Source organism: Cheilinus undulatus, linkage group 8 (assembly GCF_018320785.1).
Source record: "Cheilinus undulatus linkage group 8, ASM1832078v1, whole genome shotgun sequence".
Taxonomy (NCBI): Eukaryota; Metazoa; Chordata; class Actinopteri; order Labriformes; family Labridae; genus Cheilinus; species Cheilinus undulatus.
The window spans coordinates 52,443,506-52,470,106 of NC_054872.1; the positions used below are offsets into that span (position 1 = coordinate 52,443,506).

The 26,601-nt window shown below is 40.6% G+C and overlaps 2 protein-coding genes across 2 annotated transcripts; both read left to right on the forward strand.

Annotated features, from left to right (window-relative positions):
* The first annotated feature begins 6,466 nt into the window (after positions 1–6,466).
* On the forward strand, positions 6,467–14,561 carry LOC121514199 (collagen alpha-6(VI) chain-like). Its single transcript, XM_041794300.1, has 3 exons — positions 6,467–6,496; positions 9,009–9,112; positions 13,978–14,561. Exons 2-3 carry the CDS (start codon positions 9,037–9,039, stop codon positions 14,559–14,561), a joined length of 660 nt encoding a protein of 219 aa, XP_041650234.1. The 5' UTR covers positions 6,467–6,496; positions 9,009–9,036.
* Positions 14,562–23,458: 8,897 nt separating this feature from the next.
* On the forward strand, positions 23,459–25,678 carry rpp25l (ribonuclease P/MRP 25 subunit-like). The gene is made up of 2 exons (XM_041793625.1): positions 23,459–23,700; positions 24,836–25,678. Exon 2 carries the CDS (start codon positions 24,836–24,838, stop codon positions 25,502–25,504), a length of 669 nt encoding a protein of 222 aa, XP_041649559.1. The 5' UTR covers positions 23,459–23,700; the 3' UTR covers positions 25,505–25,678.
* The last annotated feature ends 923 nt before the right edge of the window (positions 25,679–26,601 follow it).

Genomic DNA, 26,601 nt, shown 5'->3' on the forward strand with positions numbered 1-26,601 from the left:
CGAACCCGGGTTGCCTGCGTATATGGCATGCGCCTTAACCACTCGACTACCGGCGCGCCAATTTATAGATTTATTTCTAGTCGTTTTTTGTGCTTATAGCAAATGTCCTCTAGTGGTCCTCTTAAAGTATCCTGGGCCCACCAGTGGGACCTCGCCCACACTTTGGGAAGCACTGTTATAGCTCATCAAATACACTTATTAATTCCTCTTTACATGGTGCTGTACCACATCTTTTCTTCAGAACAATAAATCTGAATGAAGTCTTTCAGCGTGATCAGAGCCTTAAATCAGACCAGAGAAATCAAACATGCCACACTGATCTGATTAAACTGGACTTCGAAGGTTGAACGAGATGTTTTTAATGCAGGGCTGTACAGTGTGACATATATCCCACAAATGCTACCAGAAAATTAGTCCGTGCTAAGAGGTTTTCACTCCTCATCACACATCCTCATCGGTGCTATGACAAAGTGAGAGAGGTGTGTGAATGCCAGATGCGCAGATAAGACTTTAGGTTTGACTTGTTGCTCCATAAACTTCGCTCCACTTTGATTTGAGATTTGAATTTCATGTCCAGTCCATTTATTTCTTATTTCTGGTACATTTTAGACTCAAGCGGAATGTTATTTCCTCTCATCAAACACAATCCTGTGCATCTGGAGCGTGAGCGGCCACGCTCAGCAATGCTGAGAGAGACCAGCTGCAGCTCTAACAGACGGGGCAGGCTCAGGGCAGACGCTGTACAGGTGTCATTATGTTGAAGAGGAGCGCTGCTATAATCCCAAGTTTTATTTTAAGGCACGTAGGCTAGACGATGTTAAAAACCTGTACAAGCTTACTTCTCCGTTAGCCTCGTCCTCTCCAATTATGCACTGACGGTCGCAGTGTTGGCTGTCAGTGAGAGGACAGAGAGCTCAGTCTGCACTAACTTCTGATTAAAGATTAATGTATAAAATGATGCATGTTTTCTCCACTAATATCGTAGCTGCTGCTGTTTAGTTAACAAGACAATACGCGTCTGAATGTAGCATACAGGTCTGATATGACACTGACAGACAGCAGTGTACAAGGGGGGGAGGGGAGAGACAGGAGTACGGAGAAGTGGATCAATACATCCACACACTGCATTAACTTATTTATTGTTAGGGTAAAGATGCGATTTGGAGATAGTTTTTCTTAATTATCGTTGAACTCCATCAGTACTGATGTTATGATTACACCTTTAGAGAGAAAAGAGCGTCTGTTCATTTACTTTAGCTCTATAAACATCAGACCCCAGTGTGATACTACAATATGGACCAAACTCTAACAGTGTTTCATGAATTTCTACTAATGTTAGGAATATTTTCCTATTACTCTGAGTATCAGTTAATATATAAGGGGTGTCCAAACTATGGGCTGTGGGCCAACTGTGGCCCTTGGTCCTTTTGAATTGGCCTGCAAGAAATCCATTAAAAAGACCCACAGAAGAACATAAAACTTCACTATATTTCTTAGTTTGACTAGAAATGCACAATATTGGGGTTTATACAATATGGAGATATTTACCAATTAAATTTAGCTGATATCAATACCAATAAATAAATATAGTTTAGACCAAACTCTTCAGTCCTTGAAACAGTTTAAGGATGAACAAAGAAACATACTGCTGTCTCTAGAACACACTAAAGTTTAAGTAATAAGGATGAACACAGAAAAAGACTTCAGCTGTCTGTTGGTCCTGCCAAAAGTAAAAAAAAAAAAATGAATATAAACAAAAGTATTCCAGTAGCAAACAGCAGCACTAACTGAGCTCATTTGCTCCTCTGTCTGATCACAAAGTCTGATTTCCAAATCATACTGCTCTGATCACCTTCAAGCACCACACTTCTGTAAAGTTAGTCAGCTTCCAGCAGGTTGCTCTTGTTTTGTGTCTGAATGTGGAGATGAACCATCAGCGTCTCTCTTCTCTGTGATTGGCTGTTTGCTTTGGTAGAAATTAATGAGAACTGAAATTTAGGCTGTTTTGTTTTTGTTTTTCAAGTACATTCACTTACTAAGCATATATTTTGGTTACATGTTGGTTGTAGAGATGTTACAAACATAGCATATATTGTGCTACAGGTTTTTGTTCTGTGCGACAAGATCGTCAACCTCTGTAGCGCCAGCGCTATGGGCAAAAAAAGGTTAACGTACAGCCCTGTAATTTTTTTTTTTTTTTGACTCTGCTACCACCAAGGAGAACATTTTCTGTTTAGGAAGGAAAAGGAGAAAACAACCTTCAGATTCTGGGGGATTTCTGGGGAAGAGACAGTGTGCGGTGAGCACTGCAGCGGTGAGCACTGCAGCGGTGACAACAGCGGTCAATCACAGCCAAAGAGGCGTCTACGTGTATTATGACAGACGGATCATATCCAGAAGAAAGCCTTACTAATGCATTAGATGTTCGTTCCAGAGTATCTGTGACAACCTTAGACTGGCAAAAGAATCATCACATCTGGATCAGACTAATCCTTTTTCCTCAGAATTTCTTCAGAACTCCTGGCTGTCCTCCCTCACTCTCTGCAGTGCCCACTGTATGTCATCTCTTCCCTAGAAATCCCCCAGAATCTGGAGGTTGTTTTCTCCTTTTCCTTCCTAAACAGAAAATGTTCTCCTTGGACAGAGCAGAGTCAAATAAAAACATTAAAAACATCTTGTTCAGCCTTAGAGGTCCAGTTTAATCAGCATCAGATCAGTCTTGCATGTTTGATTTCTCTGGTCTGATTTAAGGCTCTGATCACACTGAAAGACTTCATTCAGATTTATTGTTCTGAAGAAGAGATATGGTACAGAGGAATGAATAACTGGCATTTGAGCTATAACAGTGCTTCCCAAAGTGTGGGCGAGGCCCCACTGGTGGGCCCGCAATACTTTAAGAGGGCCACTAGAGGACATTTACTAGAACTAAAAATCATAGAAAAAAAAAAAAAACTTTTTAAAATGATCATAAGATACTTGATTTCGCGCTGGGGGTGTTAAGGCGCGCCCCATGTAGGCAGTTGGCCTGGGTTTGAATCCAGCCTGTGGCACTTTCCCGCATGTCTCTCCCCAACTCTCTCATCCCTGTTTCTGATTCTATCAATTATCAGCGGAGCTAAGGGGTGGCTACATGGGCTTAAGCCCCAGATGTTTTCATTAAAGCCCCGAACCTTTTTTGTCTCAGAGCAACTCACTCCTGAGTTAAGTTATTGATTGTGTGTGAATTTGGGATAAAGTGAGTGCTCTTGTCATCAGTATTCAATCTTTGGTAAATGCAGGTGGTAAAACCAAAGTTGAATGAAGATACGTTCAGCAGAGAGGACAGCAGATGGTCAGAATTTAGGTCAAGTTTCTACAGTCTGAATTAGCAGACAGCCAACATACAGCTCGTTCACGTTCATTCAGCCTGAGCTCACAGCTCGTTCACCTGTGTCTGCTTGTGTCTGTGCCGTTTCAGTCAGACTCACCACTCTGATTAAACCTACACACACAGACACAGAAAAATTCCAGTCTGGCTTTCAATCAGCCCACAGCACAGAGACTGCCTCGGTCAGAGTCTCGAATGACCTACTTCTGGCAGCTGATAATGGTTCCCTGTCCCTCCTTATCCTCCTCGACCTTACTGCTGCATTCGACACTGTTGACCACAACATCCTACTTCACCGCTTACACCACACTGCTGGTCTCTCTGGTTCTGCCCTGGATTGGTTCAGATCTTACCTCATGGACAGGTCAGAATATGTGGCCCTCGGGGAAGCTAGGTCCAATATCCACTACTCCACCTGTGGAGTCCCCCAAGGATCAGTCCTCGGCCCAACCCTCTTCACTCTCTACACGCTCCATGCTGATGACACACAACTACATTTAAAAACGGACCCCTCTGCTTCTGCCTCTACACCATCACCATCTCCATCCGCACTCACCACCTGCCCGGAGGAGATAAAGAGAGGAGGCTGGGGTCACCACTGTATCAATGATCTCTAGACGACATGCTTCTTGGGTTAATCGGTGATTCTAAATTGCCCACAGATGTGACTCTGAGCATAAATGCTCGTATGCCAGCCCTGTGATTGGCTGGTGACCAGTCCAGGAAATAAACCCCGCCTCTTACCCCATGACATCTGAGACCCTAAAAAAGATAGATTACTGATGATGGATTGATCAGCTTCTTCTCAGAAATGATCAGATCCTCTTTACTTTTAGGGTGGCACTGATGTGTATCATGTCTGCGATCTCTGGCGTCCCCCCAGGGGTCCACAGACCCCAGGTTGGGAACCACTGTCTTAAAGGAATAAACACTACAAATCTGGGTCACAGCCAAACCAATAACACTAGAAAATCTGTTTTATAGTTTTTGCTCTCAGTCTTTGCAGGCTGAGGTCTTTATTAATGTTTCAGACTTTTAGCTGGTGCTGGTCTCTGTGCTCTCCACCTCTCTCACTCCTGTGCCATTCCTCATCAGTCCAGCAGAGGCCCTCAGACTGCTTCGCTGTTCCTCCTCTCAGGTCTGCTCTGATGTGGATCCTCTCTCTGCATCTGTGTCCTACATCAGGCCTTCCTAAACTTTTCTAACCCCAACAAGCATCAGCCTCCATGCGGACCCTCTTTTGCAGAAATGGTCGCACACTTTACTGATTAAAAACTCAACTTATTCAAATGTTTTTTCATGTTTTATCCCCCCTGGACTCAGCGCCTGCAGGGATGGGCTTGGTGGTAGGGTGCAGTGCGTTGGCATGTCGACCACCGATGAAGCAGACTGACCAGAGAGGGTAAACGGGAGAGATCGACAGGCGGGTTGGTGCAGCGTTTGCACCACTGAGGGTGCCGACCCAGGCCACAGGCAAAGCTCTCCAACCCTCACCTCTGCTCATGAACTCTGGGTAACAGCCGAAAGAACCAGATATTTAACTCTAAGAAAAAAAACATGCAGCCTGGTGTTCTCTAAAGTGAATAACCAGAGTCAGGGGCGTAGCTAGGGATTTAGGGCCCCTAGAAAGAATATTACACAGGACCCCCCTTAGCCAGCCAGCCAAGCAACAAATGCTGCATCACTTTTACAATATATAAGCATTTTAATGTATTTTCAACTATCATTTCCCAATTTATGAGCATTTTTTTCTATGGCTACATTAAATGTACTTGCATTATTTTGTAGTGCTGGACCAACCTATTAGGACATTTTTTAAGAGAGGCATCCCAGAATTGTGTTTCACTCTATTTGATACAAATTTCAGTCTGTTGGCTGATTCATTTACTCACTTTTGATTCAATAATGACGCTAATTATGAAGAAAAATTAAATAAAAACTCACTTTTCATTGTAGGCATATGAAAGCCCATTTCTGCCACTTAAAAAAGAAAAATGTGGAAGTAAGAAAATAAAAAAAGAAACCCAAAGTAATAATTATAAGATAAAAATTCAAAATTATGTTATAAAAAAATCATAATTAAAGGATACAAAGTTGAAATTATGAGATAAAAAAAATCATTTAGTCAATTATAACTTTCTATGTCATAATTTTGACTTTTTAATTAATAATCTTGACTTTTTATGTCATAATTATGACATTTTATCTCATTATCATAACTTTTTATCTCATAATCATGACTTTTTATCTCATAATAATGACTTTTACCTCATAATTATGACTTTTATCTCATTATTACGACTTTAATCTCATAATCATGACTTATCTCATAGTTATGACTTTTATGTTATTGTTATGACTTTCTATCTCATTATCATGACTTCTTATCTCATAATTACGACTTTTAGCTCATAATTGTGACATTTTATCTCATAATCATGACTTTTTACCTTATAATCATGACATTTTATCTCATAATCATAACTTTTTATCTCATAATTACGACTTTTATCTCATTTTCATGACTTTTTATCTCATAATTATGACTTTTTATCTCATTATCATAACTTTTTATCTCATAATCATGACTTTTTATCTCATACTTGTGACATTTTATCTCATAATAATGACATTGTATCTCATAATCATGACTTTTTACCTTATAATCATGACTTTTTATCTCATAATCATAACTTTTTATCTCATAATTACAACTTTTATCTCATTTTCATGATTTTTTATCTCATAATTATGATTTTTTATCTCATTATCATAACTTTTTATCTCATAATCATGACTTTTTATCTCATACTTGTGACATTTTATCTCATAATAATGACTTTTTACCTTATAATAATGACTTTTTATCTCATAATCATAACTTTTTATCTCATAATTACGACTTTTATCTCATTTTTCTGCCTTTTATTTCATAATTATGACTTTTGTGTTATTATTATGACTTTTTATCTCATTATCAGTTTCCCTCCTCCACCTCCTCAGATCTCTGGGGTGGGAGGAGCAGACGGCTGGGAGGTGGTCCTCATGCAGGATCAAGCCTGCGCCTCCCTCCATGGCAGGACTCGTGAGTCGAGCGTGCGGAGGGTGTGGACGCAGAGCAAAACATCTGTAAGTGTCTCTTTACTCCTGCATGAATGGAAACAGGCCAGAGCTCAATTCTGCATGAGAGCTCTGCAGCTCTGTGCAGAAATACCTCCAGGTGTGCAGAGGAGAGTTTGTTTTCAGCCAAGGGACTTCACTTTAGACTTTTCACTGGACTGTGTTTTCTTATATATCACTTCAATCCAGTTTTTAGAGGAAGAAAACTCCAGTTAGAATCATGTTTGGGTCCTTTAACTTCTAAAGGTTTGACTCGTACTCTGTGGAAATCAATGTGTGCAGGGATTTATGGAGGATAAGGGACATTATCCTTTATAAAGCTGTAGAACAGTGTTACCCAACCCTGCTCATCCATTAAAAAATACCTCAGCAAGAGCCACAATCTAAGTAGTGAAAAGTGGCAAAATGTTGAGGCGTGTTTGTGGGGAAGGGTGGGGGGTGTACACACATGTTGATACATGCACTCACCCTGAAGGACTGGAGGTTGGCATGAAAGCAGCTGGCACACGCCACAAGACTGAAAACACCCCCTTTAAAGAAAAACACTCTTTTATCCCAATAAACCAGCTGTGAGGGAGATGGTAGATTACGAGAATTACTAACATCAAAATTCAGTGGAAATGCAGAGAGGAGGAGGAGGAGGAGGAGGAGGAGGAGGAGGAGAGTTTCAGGAAATAAGAAGAAGATGTAGAGTTCAAATCCAACACTCACAGAGCAGTTTGTTCATCAGAAACATTTTAGATGAGGAAAACTTTAAAAAGCTTAAAGTGCAGCATAAGTAGAACTACAGCCTAACAGTTAAAGCCTCTTTGAGGAACACAAAGGTCTGATTGTGAAAGAGCACGGAGGGTCGAAAGGTTTCAGACTGCCTGTGAATCTAGAGAATAGAGGGCTTGACAATTTTCCTACAAGCCAGAGCATGTGAGTGGAGCGGGAGCGAGCGGGGAGCGCAAGCGAAAGGATTTTGGCCAGAGCGTGGAGTGTTTTTTTTTTTTTTCAAAAAAGTTGGACCAGCACCTTATCTTGCACTCCATCCCGCTCCAATTTCGCTCCAGTACCGCTCACACCATGTCTCACCCAGAATGCATCTGTGTATAATTAGCTGCTCAGACGCCCATACTGTTTTCTGTAGGCAACTGGACGAAAACCCTCCACCATGGACTTTACCAAGTATTTCAGAAAGTATACGGAGAAACCGAGAAGATGGTAATAACATATTAACCGCGATAGCGCCTTCATTGCCACTGTGAGAGGATTTACAGACGTATCTTTTTTCTTGATCTTTTACGAGATAAGGTGTCAAATTTCTCTCCTATCCAGTGAATGCAATGCACTTCCGGGTTTTCGTTGAGTGAACAGTGAGTGATTTGAGTGGAGCAGGTAGAACTTTGAGAGGAAGGTGGAGCGATAATTAGCAGAGCGGTGTGAATCCCCTCTGAGCAGACGAGCGGGCGCAGGGAACAGCTCTGTGAGCGAGGAGCGGGAAATCTCATCGCTTCACTCCACTCACATGCTCTGCTACAAGCCACACCTGTCTCTCATCCACCATAGACAGGGAAAATGTTAAATTAAGAGCTATATTTACCTGGTTTTTGCAGATATACTTTATGGGAATAAATATTTGGGACCCACTGCAAACAGCTCTGTGACCCACCTGTGGGCCTGAACCAGCATTTGAGTAACCACTGATCTAGAGTTACCACACTCCCAAAAACAAGCTTTTTGTTCATGCATTTTGTACTAAAGCTAACCTGTGAAGCTGATAGATTGTCCAGATTCCATGTCTGTAAAGCTCATATACCACTGCTGCTGAAAAACCTTAACCTCCTCCACCCCAGCCTCCTCCTTTATAGACTAAAGCTTCACCTCCTCCACCCCAGCCTCCTCCTTTATAGCATAAAGCTTCTCCTCCTCCCCCCCAGCCTCCTCCTTTATAGACTAAAGCTTCTCCTCCTCCACCCCAGCCTCCTCCTTTATAGACTAAAACTTCTCCTCCTCCTCCCCCCCAGCCTCCTCCTTTATAGACTAAAGCTTCACCCTCCCCACCCCAGCCTCCTCCTTTATAGACTAAAGCTTCACCTCCTCCACCCCAGCCTTCTCCTCCTTTATAGCTTAAAGCTTGTCGCACCCTTATATTCAGATTCATGCTACTATGGATTTATTGCTTTTGAACTAATTTTATTGTATTAAGCATACACTAACTACTGACAAGCAGCTCCAAACGACCCAAACGTCCCTTCAGAGTAACGCCTCGGCCCAGAGGGAAGGTTTAAGAAAGCAGCATCCCTGAGAATGTCAGCCTTGTTTGTCATAAAGTCTCGCCAACTTCAGCTCTGGAAAGAACAAAGGTTTTAAAGTTCACTAATGCAGAGTCACGGTGGGTTTGTCCTGTTTCTTTGGAAATGCATGTCGATTATCCTAACATGAGTCTCTGGAACAAACGCCCCCCCCCCGCTGCTGCTCCAGATGGGAAACAGATTTGTTCTCTGTATTTACGAGACTTTTTGTCTTTGTGTTGTAGTGAGAGAGAAACCTGAGAGCTGTTCAGCATGGAGGGGAGGCAGGGTCTACTCCTCAGCCTCATCCTGGCAGTGTGTTTCTATGGCAACGCCGCTCAGAGGACAGGTAATATACCAGCACTTCAAGGATCATGGCAAACGTTCCCTCAGCTCAATATTACATCAGACCCAAACATCTGCAAAGCCAGCGTACAATCAGTCAGTGCATGCACACCAAAATCACACATTTACACTCCAACACAGAGAAACACACTCACAACGAGCAGGAAGGTAAGTTTTCTCCTGTCTTAAACACAGAAGAGCACCCTTACTAACCCACTCAGGAATGTTTGCTGCTGAGCACGAACACAAAGTCCGTTAATCCATCAAGAATCCATCACTGTAATTACCAGCGCCTTGTTGCATAAAAGACATTGATCCCTCGATTTCAACCCCACAACCAGACAGAACGATGTACTGGAGACACACTGACCATGCAAAGTCAATGAGGCGTTCAGATTCCACGTCTGTCATCAGGTGGATCGAGCCGTCTTCAGCTTGTTCACAGTCAGAGAATGAACGGACCAATCAGCATCTCATGAAGAGAAAGAGGCGGAAGCTGTACTTTTCATATTGGCTGCCTTTACTAACTCAGCTTCTGTTTCAGTGATCTGAAGAGTGTCTTTTATCCATAAATGTTCCTCACAAAAACAGCAAGAATCATAAATGACAACAGCTGAGTGTCAAGGTTACTCTATGTAGTGAAGGCAAACATCTACGTCATAGTTCTGCTGCTCTGTAATTATTCTGACAGACAGAATGTCTAATCAGCCTCCAGGTTTTATCTTGAAAGGCTCTGTCTGTGAATCTGGGCAATCCATCACGTTTGCAAATATTGCAGAAAGCTTCATTCTCTATCTTTGCAAACAGGGATAGAAATCCTAATTTATGCTTCTGTGTCAGATCTCTGCAGAGCGCTGTGCACAAATGCACAAAGCCGATGTGCAGATTCACAAAAATATGGTTACACATGGAAACAATGCAGACCACAAGCCCTGTGATTGGTCCACTGGGTTGCACTGGATGACTGCCTGTCTCTGAGTGATGTCTGCAAGAAAACTTTGTGTTCTCTCTGTGAGATAAATGGCTGACAACTAGTCAGATCTACTCAGTGACATCTGAAGATATCAGACATGCACGTCCTCATCCATGTCTCTCTTCAGCATGATTGCACAGGACAGCGATACTCAACGTGTGGCTCTTTTATGTCTTAGTTTGAAATATTATTCCCCGAAAAAAACATAAAAAGGAAAACTTTGACCTAAGAATTTATCCATTGCAGGTAACATTAATCAGTTTGTTTCCACACTTATCCAGTAGCTTTAATTGTCAGACTTTCTACCATATTTTTGTCTGTATATTTCCATTGCCCTTATTTGCAATTTTTGCCCCTTATTTCCATTTTTTAATCACTTTCTCCCCATTTTTGCCACTTTTCACCCATTTTTTTTGCCATTTATACCAATTTTGCCCCTTTTTACAAACTTTTGCCACTTTTTGCCACCTTAAATTCATATTTTTAGCACTTCTGACCCATTTTTGCTACCTTCCACCAATTGTTTTGCCTTTTCTGTGCAAGTTTTGCCACTTTTCACCCATTGTTCCCACTTTTTGACCATTTTGCCTCCTGTTAATCTTTTTTTTCACGTCTCACCCAATATTTCCACTTTCTCCCCATTTTAGCTGCTATTCACCCATTATCTGCTGTTCTATTCCAATTCTGCCACTCTGTTCCAAGTTTTGCTAATTTTTGCCACTTTTTGACCAATTCAGTCACTTCTCACTCAATCTTGTATGGTTTTGCTGCTTTTTGACCATTTCTGCCACCTGTAAATCATTTTTTGTCACTTCTCACCAAGTTTTTTCCAAACTTGCCAATTTTTTTCTCCATTTTTGTCACTTTTCACTAATTTTGACTGTGTCTTCTGCTTTTTGACTATTTTTGCCACCTGTAACTCATTTTATATCATTTCTTACCCATTTCTGCCACTTTTTAACAAGTTATTTGACATTTTATGCTATTTTTGCCCTTTTCACCCATTTCTGATGCTTTTTTTGCTGCTTTCCGACCACTTTTGTCACCTTTAACTCATTTTTATTGCCACTTTAACCCTTTTTGCCTCTTTTCACCACTTAGATTGTGGCTCTTGTAAAGGTATTTTTCAACAATCTGGCTCTTTGGTGGGTCAGGGTTGAGTAATGCTGGTACAAGATTAAAATCACAAAAATCCCATGAAATTACTGAAAACTACCAGAGGTGTGTAGTTAATACTGATCTAGTGTGACGGCAGCATTAGTTGCTTAATGTGTACAAAACTTTCTCCATCCTTTCCCTTAATCAGCGGCCATGTTTCCCATATGTCTCCTTTTTTTCCTGTGTAAAAACACCAGTCATCTCCTGGTCAGTATTCATCAGCTCTGATTCAAACATAATATACTTACTATCATGGTTTCCTGAACACAAACAGGCAGATGTGGAGGCAGGACAGCAGCATAAACCAGGAGAGCCAGAGGGAACAGACATGGCTAGAACATGGCGAAGGAGATTAAATCACTGTTGGCAGTCTTTTCTACAGATAGACACAGGCTCTGCATTTCTGTCAAAATGACAACGTCCTTCCCCAGAAATCAGTTATTTTATGCAGCAGGGCACAATCATGAGAGGTTGAAAATGTGGAGGTAATGAACAGATTTTACTGCCATGTCTAACAGTGTACAAAAAGTTCCCGCTCAAACTACAAAGGAAAGAAGGACGTTTAGGTCACGTTCACTCTTTAGAGCCAGCGGCGGCTAGCTAACATTACTAGCTCTTACAAACTGAATCAAAAGTCACTAGCAAAGCAATAAAACTACGGTTTCTTCCTTCATTCTGTTAGATATTCATGTAAACAAGAATACTGACGAGTTTTATGCTTTATGTCCTCAGAATTTACATGTAAAACAGAGTTTATGTCTGAGCGAACAGAGAAGACACTTACCGTTTGTTACTGAGACAAAGCGGAAGTGCACCGAGTTTAGAGCAAGGCAAACTTCCGCTGTGGATTTTCAAAATAAAATACAAAACGGTAAAACTATAGTTCTAGTTCCAGTTTAACAGGAATTTAATATGGAAGTAAATCAGTGCCATCTGAGTTTGAGTTTGAATTTCTAAAACTTAATTTTTTTAGCACCAAAATTGGATTTTGAATTTGAAAAACCATCAAATTAGCACCGAATTTTTTTTTTTGCCACTGATTTTTATCCAATGTGAAAATAAATTCAGTTTCAAAAAATTCAGTTTTTAAAAATTCAACATCGAAAAAAAAATTCATTGTTAAAAAATTCAAATAAAAAAAAAATCAGTGTTAAAAAATTCAATCTCAAAAAAAAAAATCAGTGTAAAAAAAAATTCAATCTCAGTGTAACAAACTTCAACGTCTCAAAAAATTCAGTTTTTAAAAATTCAACATCGAAAAAAAATCAGTGGTAAAAACATTAATCTCAAAAAATTCAGTGTTAAAAATTAAATCTAAAAAAAAATTCAGTGTAAAAAATTTCAATGTCTCAAAAAATTCAACAGCAAAAATTCAACTTCAGCATCAAAAGAGACGAGTAAACTAGGGAGAAGCAATCAACCCCTGTCTTAATTGATCTGGGTGCCCAAATTCTTTTCAGTGAAGGGCCAAAAATGAATCGGGGTGGAGGGTCGCGGGCCAAAACTAAACATTCATGTTGCAGTGCATGAAATGAAATGTGCCTATAGCATAACTGTGCAAAATAATAACTCATACAAAGTAATTTTGAAAATGAATAACACTATTCTTAATGGTGTTTCACAGCATGAAATTACTTAACATCCATATGGCACAGATAATAATTGGGCATTATGCCTTGAAATCAATTTCAGTAAAAAAGTACTCATGTTCCCAACTATTTTTAAACTTTCTCTTATCAGTGTGCCGCTGCCTCACACACTCCATCTCTGCCATGACCCCAGCATCTTCTCACTGACTCACTCTCTGGTCATGGGCTTCCAGATCTGAGCTGACGGGAGCTCAACAGCGCCACCCTACCCCCGATGTAACACAATGTTAATTTGTGGTCAGGAGAGGAAGTGCAACAATAAATAAATATGGAAAGAAATATTTAGACTGTTGGCAGTGGGAAAATAATAATAATTTAAAAAATCAAACATGGGCAGCGGGCCAAAAATAATAGCTCGTTGGCCAAAGTTGGCTCGCGGGCCCCAAATTGGACAGCCCTGGTTTAGACAATCAGGGCAAAATACCAACTTATCAATGTAGAATTACTGCAATATTACAAAGGTTAGAGTAAAATATCAACTCATTATCTCAGCATTGCCACAATATTAGCCCTCGGCTCTTCTAAGAGGTATAGTACCAGTCTAGTCTGGTACCAGCACCCAACACCAGTTCCTCCATGCAGATTGAGATCCAAACTTCATGTTTTTTGTTAAAATGGGGAAGTTTGAACCTGAGATGTAATAATGGATGTGATGGTATTTAGGGTTTAGAGAACATCTCTATTAGATCAACGTGTCTATGGCTGTCATCACCGTCACCAAATAGCATGATATGTAGAAATGACCTTTGACCTCCAAACTCTAGTCAGATCATCCCTGGTGGAGGTTGAACTTATGTGCAAAGTTTGAAGAGAATCCATTAAAGCACTCCTGAGATATAATATTAACAAGAATATCCTGGAAATACAGATAGACAACCCAAACCACAGAGCCAGGTCTGGTCCTCCTTCAGTGTTCCTCTTGGCTTTTTTTTTTTCACTGCCATGTTTGTGAGTTGTGAAAGTACACAACATCTGGTTGGTGTTGCTTCCTGGTCTGCGTGCCCTCATCGGCTATTCCAAGGAAGGCAGTCAGCGATTATTATGGCCTTTAACCATGCACGTCTTCATGTTTTCTCTTTCTTTTTGCAGTTTGTGAAAAACAGAAGGCAGACCTGGTCTTCCTCATGGATGAGTCCAGCACTATAAACACCACCGACTTCACCATCATGAAGAACTTCACTACTGCGCTGGTGAACAGCTTCAAAGTCAGCAAGGATTTGGTGCGTGTGGGATGCGCCAAGTTCAGCGACGGCTTCGAGAACAACTTTTTCCTGAACGAGATGTTCACCGCAGAGGCCGTGACCAAGAAGATCATGGAGATTGGGCAACGTGGAGGAGGCTCCAGAATCAGCGCGGCTCTGCACAGAATCAAAGAGCACTTTGAGTCGGTACACGGCAGCCGCAGATCTGAAGGGGTCTCCCAGAATCTGGTGGTGATCACAGACGGGGATTCTGAGGACGACGTAGAGGACGTAGCATACAGTCTCCGGGAAATGGGGATCGAGGTGTTCGGCATCGGCATCGGAGACGTTCACGACCTAGAGCTCCTGCAGATCACCGGCACACCGGAGAGGTTCTTCACCGTGGAGGACTTTGACAGCTTAGAAAACATCAAGGGCGAAGTCGTCAAGACAATCTGCAAATCAGAACTACCCAAAGAACCTGATGCTTGAGTAGAGACGGGTGACCTCCACGGTAACGGCGGCTTGTCTACTTCCTCGTCTTTCCCTTGTTCTGTCTGTGTTGAACATTTCGGCACTTCTTATTGGCCCGTTTAAGATCAAATTAAATCCCAACCTTGAGAATCAATATACTATTACATTAATTTGTACAGTGTTTAATAATCAAGTGGTAGAATCTGTAGTCTTGAGGATATGGTGTTCACAATAACTCATTCTAACCGAAAATATGACATAAAATCTAAAACAAAAACCTGTTGAATGGTTTAAAGTTGTTTGAATGCATCGTTTTTTCATTTTAACCTTTTACCTACTGAGCCAGCGCCGGCGCTGTGATATATATGTCCGGAGTATTATTAGTGTAACTCTGTCAAAAATCATCTGATCAGAAAAATTCCAACGGTGTTGGAAAGCTGAGAATTGTGGGCATGCGCACATATATGGTTCATTACGGTACTCACAACCATATGATGTGAGCATTCATAGCAAAACACCAGAAGTATCGTGAGACCGCCACACAGATTCTCAACACTGTAACTCCTCCAAAGTTTGCTCAATCTAAAAAATCCCAATGCTGACAGAGAGCTGAGAATCTGTGCTTTCCATCAATATATGATGTGTGGTATATATATTACGGTAATGTCGAACAGCACAGGGAAACGGCATCTTTGCCAGAAGACGAGTGAGAAAGGAGAGTGAAGGAGGAGAGTAAAAGGAGAGTGAACGAGAGTGGCGTTTTGTTTTCAGAAAATAGCGTTAGATAGTGGCATCTGTGCGTGTCTGTTATGTGCAATAATAATATGTTACTGAGAATGCTGAGAATGCATTTTTCCACCTTTATTTGCACTAATTTTTGCCTATGAACAGTTCTTAACAAATGTATTAGACCACCCTAACCCTAACCAAAGTCAGGTTTCTGCCACAGCTGTCCTAAATTAACAGCATTGGTAATTACCACAATCATTGTTTATGTTTCTGCGATGGTTAATACACCAATATGTAGAAGCTCTTTAACCCAAATGATATTTTTAATGCTAAAATAGAATTATTATTGTTATCCATGAATTTTCAAATGTACTGATTTAAAAAAAACTGAAAAATAGTAAAGCACATTAATATTTCTTGATGAATATGTCAGATTATAGTTATTTACTGTCATTCCTGAACAGAAAAATGAGTTTTAGTGGTTGAATGTTATGCTTGATTCATTTCTGACTTCTCAGAGAAGCCCAGTGAGCCGGCTCAAATTTGGGTATAAAAAGGTGAATTCAGTTTGAAATTCCTCATTCCTGTTCAAAATGGTAAAACGTGGAGAGCTGACTGAAAATGACAGAGTCCGCATTAAAGCACTTCATGATGCTGGATGGTCTCTGAGACAGATATGACAGGTGGTCTGATAAATTTGTTAAGCACTGTGTATAGTTATCTTTTGCACACCCAGAGTCCTAGACTCAAAAAAATGACTGCTGATTGTTCTAAACATGTATAGGTTCACATTTCAAATGTCCAGTCAAAACTTCATAGCAATAACAAAATTTCTTCTCATAAAAGCCATGAAAAACAAATCTGTTTATATGTTTTCTTCTTTTAAACTGCTGACAATTCCATATAATGTGCAATAATCATTAACCAGATGTTGAAAAATAAAGTTCAAGTACTCCTGGGAAAAGGGACCAAAGCTCTCAGACTTAGGGAATGATTATGATTATTTTATGATTATTTTACAGCCATAATAACTAAATATGTCCAAATCACCATTTGTAGCCTCAGTAGGTAAAGGGTTAAACAGCAACATTTGTTTTCTCCATATTTTTAAGGTATACTCTTCTGTTGGCTTAAAATAACAACTTAGAAACTTGTTTCCATGTTTGTCAAAAGTCTTGCATATTGTGTGTTCCCTTTGCCTCGTGTTTTGTTTTTGTTTAATAAATATTGCAGAGAAAACATGGCTTCTGTTGTGATTGTTTGAAAATGTTGGTTAATTAAAGGTTTAATGGGGTTTTATTATTGACAAGTAGCCCTTACAGAAGCTTAGCGAGCCTAGGTTTAGGTGACTTTTGAAGGTTTGGATGACTTTTGAAGGTTTGAATGACTTTTGAAGGTTTGGGTGACTTTTGGAGGTTTGGATGACTTTTGAAGGTTTGGATGACTTTTGAAGGTTTGAATGACTTTTGAAGGTTTGGATGACTTTTGAAGGTTTGGGTGACTTTTGGAGGTTTGGATGACTTTTGGAAGTTTGGATGACTTTTGAAGGTCAGGGTGACTTTTGGAGGTCAGGGTGACTTTTGGAGGTTTGGGTGACTTTTGAAGGTTTGGATGACTTTTGAAGGTTTGGGTGACTTTTGGAGGTTTGGATGACTTTTGGAGGTTTGGATGACTTTTGGAGGTTTGTATGACTTTTGGAGGTTTGAATGACTTTTGAAGGTTTGGGTGACTTTTGGAGGTTTGGATGACTTTTGGAGGTTTGGGAGACTTTTGGAGGTTTGGGTGACTTTTGGAGGTTTGAATGACTTTTGAAGGTTTAGGTGACTTTTGAAGGTTTGGGTGACTTTTGGAGGTTTGGGTGACTTTTGAAGGTTTGGATGACTTTTGAAGGTTTGGGTGACTTTTGGAGGTTTGGATGACTTTTGAAGGTTTGGGTGACTTTTGGAGGTCAGGGTGACTTTTAGAGGTTGGGTGACTTTTGGAGGTCTGGGTGACTTTTAGAGGTTGGGTGACTTTTGGAGGTCTGGGTGACTTTTGGAGGTTTGGATGACTTTTGGAGGTTTGGATGACTTTTGGAGGTTTGGGTGACTTTTGGAGGTTTGGGTGACTTTTGGAGGTCCGGTTGACTTTTAGAGGTTGGGTGACTTTTGGAGGTCTGGGTGACTTTTGGAGGTTTGGATGACTTTTGGAGGTTTGGATGACTTTTGGAGGTTTGGGAGACTTTTGGAGGTTTGGGTGACTTTTGGAGGTTTGAATGACTTTTGAAGGTTTAGGTGACTTTTGAAGGTTTGGGTGACTTTTGGAGGTTTGGGTGACTTTTGAAGGTTTGGATGACTTTTGAAGGTTTGGGTGACTTTTGGAGGTTTGGATGACTTTTGAAGGTTTGGGTGACTTTTGGAGGTCAGGGTGACTTTTGGAGGTCTGGGTGACTTTTGGAGGTCAGGGTGACTTTTGGAGGTTTGGGTGACTTTTGGAGGTTGGGTGACTTTTGAAGGTTTGGGTGACTTTTAAATGTTTGGGTGACTTTTGGAGGTCTGGGTGACTTCTGGAGGTTTGGGTGACTTTTGGAGGTTTGGGTGACTTTTGGAGGTTTGGGTGACTTTTGAAGGTTTGGATGACTTTTGGAGGTCTGGGTGACTTTTGGAGGTCTGGGTGACTTGGAGGTCTGGGTGACTTTTGGAGGTCTGGATGACTTTTGGAGGTCTGGGTGACTTTTGGAGGTTTGGGTGACTTTTGGAGGTTTGGATGACTTTTGGAGATTTGGATGACTTTCGGAGGTTTGGGAGACTTTTGGAATTTTGGATGACTTTTGGAGGTCTGGGTGACTTTTGGAGGTCTGGGTGACTTTTGGAGGTTTGGGTGACTTTTGGAGGTCTGGATGACTTTTGGAGGTTTGGATGACTTTTGGAGGTTGGGTGACTTTTGGAGGTTTGGGTGACTTTTGGAGGTTTGGGTGACTTTTGGAGGTCTGGGTGACTTTTGGAGGTTTGGGTGACTTTTGGAGGTTTGGGTGACTTTTGGAGGTTTGGATGACTTTTGGAGGTTTGGGTGACTTTTAGAGGTTGGGTGACTTTTGGAGGTTTGGATGACTTTTGGAGGTCCGGTTGACTTTTAGAGGTTGGGTGACTTTTGGAGGTTTGGGTGACTTTTGGAGGTCTGGGTGACTTTTGGAGGTTTGGATGACTTTTGGAGGTTTGGATGACTTTTGGAGGTCCGGTTGACTTTTAGAGGTTGGGTGACTTTTGGAGGTCTGGGTGACTTTTAGAGGTTGGGTGACTTTTGGAGGTCTGGGTGACTTTTAGAGGTTGGGTGACTTTTGGAGGTCTGGGTGACTTTTGGAGGTTTGGATGACTTTTGGAGGTTTGGATGACTTTTGGAGGTTTGGGTGACTTTTGGAGGTTTGGGTGACTTTTGGAGGTCCGGTTGACTTTTAGAGGTTGGGTGACTTTTGGAGGTCTGGGTGACTTTTGGAGGTTTGGATGACTTTTGGAGGTTTGGATGACTTTTGGAGGTTTGGGAGACTTTTGGAGGTTTGGGTGACTTTTGGAGGTTTGAATGACTTTTGAAGGTTTAGGTGACTTTTGAAGGTTTGGGTGACTTTTGGAGGTTTGGGTGACTTTTGAAGGTCCGGTTGACTTTTAGAGGTTGGGTGACTTTTGGAGGTCTGGGTGACTTTTGGAGGTTTGGGTGACTTTTGGAGGTTTGGATGACTTTTGGAGGTTTAGGTGACTTTTGAAGGTTTGGGTGACTTTTGGAGGTTTGGGTGACTTTTGAAGGTTTGGGTGACTTTTGAAGGTTTGGGTGACTTTTGGAGGTTTGGGTGACTTTTGAAGGTTTGGATGACTTTTGAAGGTTTGGGTGACTTTTGGAGGTTTGGATGACTTTTGAAGGTTTGGGTGACTTTTGGAGGTCAGGGTGACTTTTGGAGGTCTGGGTGACTTTTGGAGGTCAGGGTGACTTTTGGAGGTTTGGGTGACTTTTGGAGGTTTGGATGACTTTTGAAGGTTTGGGTGACTTTTAAATGTTTGGGTGACTTTTGGAGGTCTGGGTGACTTCTGGAGGTTTGGGTGACTTTTGGAGGTTTGGGTGACTTTTGGAGGTTTGGGTGACTTTTGAAGGTTTGGATGACTTTTGGAGGTCTGGGTGACTTTTGGAGGTCTGGGTGACTTGGAGGTCTGGGTGACTTTTGGAGGTCTGGATGACTTTTGGAGGTCTGGGTGACTTTTGGAGGTTTGGGTGACTTTTGGAGGTTTGGATGACTTTTGGAGATTTGGATGACTTTTGGAGGTTTGGATGACTTTCGGAGGTTTGGGAGACTTTTGGAATTTTGGATGACTTTTGGAGGTCTGGGTGACTTTTGGAGGTCTGGGTGACTTTTGGAGGTTTGGGTGACTTTTGGAGGTCTGGATGACTTTTGGAGGTTTGGATGACTTTTGGAGGTCTGGGTGACTTTTGGAGGTTTGGGTGACTTTTGGAGGTTTGGGTGACTTTTGGAGGTCTGGGTGACTTTTGGAGGTTTGGGTGACTTTTGGAGGTTTGGATGACTTTTGGAGGTTTGGGTGACTTTTAGAGGTTGGGTGACTTTTGGAGGTTTGGATGACTTTTGGAGGTCCGGTTGACTTTTAGAGGTTGGGTGACTTTTGGAGGTTTGGGTGACTTTTGGAGGTCTGGGTGACTTTTGGAGGTTTGGATGACTTTTGGAGGTTTGGATGACTTTTGGAGGTCCGGTTGACTTTTAGAGGTTGGGTGACTTTTGGAGGTCTGGGTGACTTTTAGAGGTTGGGTGACTTTTGGAGGTCTGGGTGACTTTTAGAGGTTGGGTGACTTTTGGAGGTCTGGGTGACTTTTGGAGGTTTGGATGACTTTTGGAGGTTTGGATGACTTTTGGAGGTTTGGGTGACTTTTGGAGGTTTGGGTGACTTTTGGAGGTCCGGTTGACTTTTAGAGGTTGGGTGACTTTTGGAGGTCTGGGTGACTTTTGGAGGTTTGGATGACTTTTGGAGGTTTGGATGACTTTTGGAGGTTTGGGTGACTTTTGGAGGTTTGGATGACTTTCGGAGGTTTGGGTGACTTTTGGAGGTTTGGATGACTTTTGGAGGTTTGGGTGACTTTTGGAGGTTTGAGTGACTTTTGGATCTCTTAAAAAAATGATATCTACTTCAGTAAATCTGTTATTGAATGTAGTTTTTAAACCCATTTTTAATGCATTTTCCTTCTTACTCTTTAATTTTAAAATGAGCTGCTCCATTTTAATAATGAACTGGTTAACAGATAATTTTTTGGAACTTAAATATCTTTCATGCCACATTGTTCAAAGTGAAGATGGAATCTAAAAAGCTAATTTAATCATTTTGAGTAAAAAAAAAAATGCACCTTTTTGCTGTTTGTAAGGGGCCTCTTTGTTTCACTCATTAAATCTTGTTCATTTGTTGTCTACGTGTTTTTTATTATTGGGACTTACATGAAAATAAATCATTCACCTACTCTACTCAACAAATCCGGCCCATGGTGCAGTTATAACTGGTCCACCACTATGAGGTCTGCAGATTTCCTCCAGTACAAAAATGTTGATGATTTATAACATCCCTGATGAGTCCTAAAAATTACAACAGTAGAGAGTAGAGATAATTTCACTAAAAGAAATTTGTTTTCATTTTATATTTTGAATGTTGTATCTCACAATTATGACTCAAAGTTACAGTTTTAACTTTCTGTCTCATATTTTAACCTTTTAAAATCACAATATAAAATCTAAAGTCAAAGTTTGATCTTTAAACTCATAACTTTTTATTTTACCTCATATTTTGACCATTAAAACTCATTTTGAATTTTATCTCATATTTTGACCTTTTCATCCCATAATTTTGACTTTTCTCTTATATTCTGATCTTTCAGATCATCAATTTAGATTTTTTTTTTTTTTTAGCAATTTTAACAATATTTCACTTTCAAAACTCATGATTGACTTTTTGCTCACATTTGGACATTTTCAACTCCTAACTTTGACTTTTATTTCTTATTTTGACGGTTAAAACTAATGATTAAAATTTTTATCTTATTGTTTTGACCTTGAAAACTCCTGATTTGGAATTTCATCTCATTTTTGACCTTTAAAACTCACAGTTCTGAATTTTTTCCCTTATTTGGCCTTTTAAACTCATGATTTTGACTTTTATCTCAAATTTTCACCATCAAAAATCATGATATCAACTTTCTATCTCATATATTTGCCTTTTAAATACATTATTTTGTCTTTAATGTCATGTTTTTACCATTTGAACCAATAAGTTTGACTTTTTATCTCAGATTTTGAGCCTTTAGACTTCTCATGTTGACTTGTTTCATATCAAAATGATCTTTTATCAGTGCTAAGTTTTTTCCCTCCCTTAATTCCATTCTGGTGAAAGTGAGGTTGACGTTTTATGGTTAAATATCTATCCTGTTAGGCCCTCAGCTTAGACCCAAAGTCAGAATCTGGCCCTGCTGTGACTGAGTTTGACACCCCTGTACTAACAGGTAGGACCTCCCCTCTGTACCGTGGAGATTATTCCTCCTCTCAGACGGCTTCACCTGTCCCCATGGCTCTGTGTTGAGCCCTGAACCTGTTCAGTCATTGTTGAAGACACTTCTCTTCTCTTTGGCTTTTGTTTCAAGATGAAAATGTTCTATCCAAACAGATTTTAGAGATTTTACAAAGGTCACAAAGCCTCAGTGGGTTGCAAATGTCTGACTTGGGGGAAAAATTTGTGGCAATAATTTTTGGTTTTCTTAAAATTGCAACTCAGTTATCCTGTTATCTTGAGACAAAGCTGACTGAGTGTCTTGATTTCTCACAGTCCCTAGAAAACTACCTAAATCAGTGTTACTCAACCAAAGAGCCAAATTGTTGAAAAACTCCTTTGCAAGAACCACAATCTAAGTGGCGAAAGGTGGCAAAAACGGTTTGAAGTAGCAATAACAATAAGTGAAAGGTGGCTAAAATGGTCAGAAAGCAACAAAAATGGGTGAAAATGGGGAGAAAAGGGGGAAAAGGGTCAGAAGTGACAAAAAAATGAGTTACAGGTGGCAAAAATGCTCCTAAAGTGGCAAAAACATGAGTGAAAAATGACTAAAATGGGCAAAAAGTAGTCAAGAGTGGCAAAAATGGGCAAAAAAATAGGAAACAAGTGGTATTTAATGGCAATAGGTAGCTGAAATGGGTGAGAAGTGGTGAAAAAGGGCAAAAATGGGATAAAATGGCAAAAAGAAAAGGCTAAAACGGGCAAAAAAAGGACAGAAGTCACAAGTAGTAACTAATGGCAAAAGGTATCTTAAATGGGCAAAAAGTGGAAAAAATTGGGAAAGGGGGCAAGAATGGGTGAAAAGTGGCAAAAAGGAGTGGCTAAAATTGGCAAAATCAGGAGAAATTGGTATTTAATCACAAAAGGTAGCTGAAATGGGTGAAAAGTGGCAAAAAAATGGTGAAAAGGGGAAAACGTGGGATAAAAGTGGCAACAACAAGAGGCTAAAACGGGCAAAAAAGGAGGAAACAAGTGGTACCTAATGGCAAAAGGTGTCCTAAATGGACAAAAAGTGGCAAAAAAAAAGGTGAAAAGGGGCAAAAATGGGATAAAAGTGGCAAAAAGAAGTGGCTAAAATGGACAAAAACTAGAAAACAAGTGGTATGTAGTAGCAAAAGGTAGCTTAAATGGGTAAAAAGTGGTGAAAAAAGGTGAAAAGGGCAAAAATGAGATTAAAGTGGAAAATAAATGGGTAAAAGTTGCAAAAAAAGTGTCAAAAATAAGCAAAAAGATATTGTTCAAGGCAAAGGCAGCTTGAGAATGGACAAAAGTGGGATTAAAGTGGCAAAATTTTGAAAAAAAAGTGTTAAAAAAGTAGGGAAAAAGTGGTATTTAAAGACAAAAGGTAGCTTAATGGATCAAAAGTGGCAAAATGGTGAAAAGGGGCAAAAAACGTTTCCTTTTCTAAGCTTTCTGGGGGAATATTTGAAATGAAGACTTAAAAAAAGCCATAAATAATCACAAAAGAGCCACAGGTTGAGCATCACTGACCTAAATGAACCTGTTACTATGGAGAAATCTCCCGGCTGGCCTACAGGTGGATTCTCTCATAGCTCACCGCTGCCACCTAGCGTCAAAGTAAGGAATCGCCACACTGACGTGCTGAAAGTCTGGAGGAGTTTCGTTGACTTTCCTGCAAAAACACAAAACCAGCTCATCTGAGTGTGACCTGCTGCAACAATCAAAGCTTCTGCCGTTCCCTTAGCGTGCATCTTTTGTTTCCACCTGCTTTAACAGGCATTAACCCAGTCCCCTGTACTTACTCAGCAGCCACAGTTTGCGACAGTCCTTCTGGCTTTACGGTGACGGAAACCGTCTCAGCTGAAGTAAACATGTGGAGAGTTCACTAGTCAAACGAATCTTTTCTGGTAAGACTTTCTACATTGAATCTAAGACTGTGTTTTTCTATTAATACTTTAATTCCAACCTTACAGCTCACCGTGGCTGTAGTACCTGATCATGCAGTTCATTCTACGAACATGAACGAGCACTGTTAGCATGTAGCTTAGCTAGACTCGCTAACTCAGTCGGTGCCATTCATTCTGTGAGTTTAGTGAACATTTAGCCCCCAGACATGAAATATTTGGTAGACATGGCCATAAACTGCAGCGAGGGGGCTTTATTTTAATCCACGTTTGACTTCATGGTAGTGTTCTGATGTTTGATGTGATTTTAAACGTGTTTGATGTACAGGGAAGTCAGAGCGCTGAACTTCATTTAGAAATAACGCGAATTTAATGTTTTTACCATGAGAGGGAAATCTGGACAGATATTAGAACACAACCAAACACTTTAATAAATCTTTGAGAAGCCTTCTTTAATTCGGCTTATGTTTTGTGTTCGCAGTGTTGTTGGTTTTAGAGTTATTGGGCTAAATTGACCAATGGTGATGATGGACTTACTCTCTGTCCTGATGGTCAAAGTCAGAAATGCCTCTCTGCTCATACCGTTTCATGATTAAATCATATAATTTAGTTAAAAGTTGTTCAGATGATGCTAAATATTCATGTCGATTAGAATACAGTAAGACATTCAAAGGGAATGACACATTGGTATAAGTGTCTGATATTTAAATGGAGTTTGGTGTTGAGGTTTTCTGCAGGGATCTTCTCCGTTTGTTTTCGTTTTTTTAAACTGTTGTATTCTCACTGGCAGTAGTCTATTTTTTATTTTGATTTAGTTTTTTCAAATTTAATTGTCAGTATTTAGGTATGATAGAGCTCCCAGGAGGACTAGCTTTAACCCATCAGTGCCACTTATTAGCCACATGTCACCCATTGTTGCAAGTTCTTTGACCAAATTTAATCCATTTTGCCTATTTTAACCCATTTTTGTGAGTTCTTTTGTCAGTTTTAACACATTTTGGCTGCTTTTTGCCCACTTTTTTAGCCATTTCTAACCCATTTTTGCTATGGCACTTTTCACTGATACCAACCATATATTATTTTATATTGCCTGGTATGGAAACATGTTGAAATTATGACCTCTATGTTTCCTTTGCAGATGGAGAACTACAGTAAAGCTCGGACGGTGGAGCAGCCGCCAGTCTGCCCGTTCCCTGACCTCCCTCCTGACACGCCTGAGGTCCGAGTAAAAGACGGCAGCAAGATCCGTAATCTGCTGCGTTACGCCCTGAGCCGCATGGAGGCCAAAGCACGAGCGTCTGAAGAGGAAGATCGACCTCCGCCTGAGGAGGGAGGAGGCGGCGAGGCTGCAGAGGGACAAAAGGAAGCGGCGGCCCGGCCGCTCTGCAGTCACATCATCTTCACGGCGAGCGGGAAGGGCGTGTCCAAAGCCATCACGTGTGCCGAGATCGTAAAGCGGCGAGTGAAGGGTCTCCACCAGCTCACCAAGCTGCTGTACAGCACCGTGGTGGAGGTGTGGGAGCCGCTGGAGCCCACCGCTGGACTCGACAGCCTCACCGTGAACCGGAACCTGCCCGCCATCTGGATCCTGCTTTCCAGAGAGCCCCTGGACATCAGCCAGCCCGGGTACCAGCCCCCAGGACGCTACGACCTGCTCTGGGCTCAGTCTGTGTCTAAGGAGGAGGAGAGAGGGTCCACGGGACAGAGACCAGGACATAAGAGGAAGAAAGGAGGAGGAGGAGGAGGAGCGGGCAGAGGGCGGGGAGCAGGGCGCCACAGCGGCCGTCCCAGAGACGCCCCTAAGTGACAGTTTACTGAACTATTTCATAAATCTCACAAACAGGAAATAGAGGAAAACACTGTGAAAGCAAAGACCTTTGACTTTTCTTCAGTTTCAGATACTTTCTTCAAAAATCAGCCTGTAGAGACGTTGAACTCTGCAGCAGAGAATATTCTTTATTAAAGTCTGTGGGTTATCAGAGCAGGATTGTTGATCTGTCGTGTTCATTCTGGGTTCTTTGGGTGTTTTTAGGAGGAGGTTTTGGTTCCAAGCAGGAGAGAGTTTGACATTTTCACACTGAAATAAACCAAATATCTGTGATGAATACCTTTAAACATGCCCCTAAAATAAACATGAACACAACAGATTTAGTTAGTTCACTCTGCTTTTATACAGCACTGATGCAGTCTTTATTTGATCTATCTTTAGGATCAAAACGTGCCAAAACTTTAACCCTTTAACACATTTATCCCTAAGGACAATAAAATGTCCACCTCCCTAAAACTGCTGTAAAAATATCATATATAAATGCTTTTATCCACTTTTAACGAGTCAATCTTTTAAACCTACTTCAGCCTGAAATATCAGATATTAATGACATTTTTGGGATTTTTAACCCCTTAAAGGTCAGTATGTTTGCACAATTCCACTGGTTTTTTATTCAAACAGAAAAACAAAAATAATTTTCATAAAATACATTCAAGGAGTATATATTTCTTCTTCTTATTATTATTATTATTGTTATTACACCCTGAGATGGCCAATGATTGGCAGCAACACTGATTTTGATGCATTATTCTTTTTTATTATTTTTGATTTGCATTGTCAGATTTAAAACCAAAACCTCACACTGGTGGTCCTAAAGACAGAAAATATCAGCTTCCTTGAAATAAGCTGTAAACTACAGGTGCATCCCAAAAAATGAGAATATCATGAAAAAGTTCAATATTTTTTGTCTCTCTTTTCTGAAAGGTAAACCCATGTATTATATAGACTCATTACACATAGAGTGAAATATTTCAAGCCTTTATTTCTTGAAATGTTGATGATTATGGCTTTTAGATAAGAAAACCCAAAACTCAGAAAATTAGAATATTACATAAGATAATTAAAAAAAGTATATT

Bases quoted from the DNA above. Each gene is read 5' to 3' on its own strand.
- LOC121514199 (XM_041794300.1), top strand. From the start codon at position 9,037: ATGGAGGGGAGGCAGGGTCTACTCCTCAGCCTCATCCTGGCAGTGTGT. The intron at 9,113-13,977 runs GTAATATACCAG...TTCTTTTTGCAG, and splicing joins CAACGCCGCTCAGAGGACAG to TTTGTGAAAAACAGAAGGCA.
- rpp25l (XM_041793625.1), top strand. From the start codon at position 24,836: ATGGAGAACTACAGTAAAGCTCGGACGGTGGAGCAGCCGCCAGTCTGC.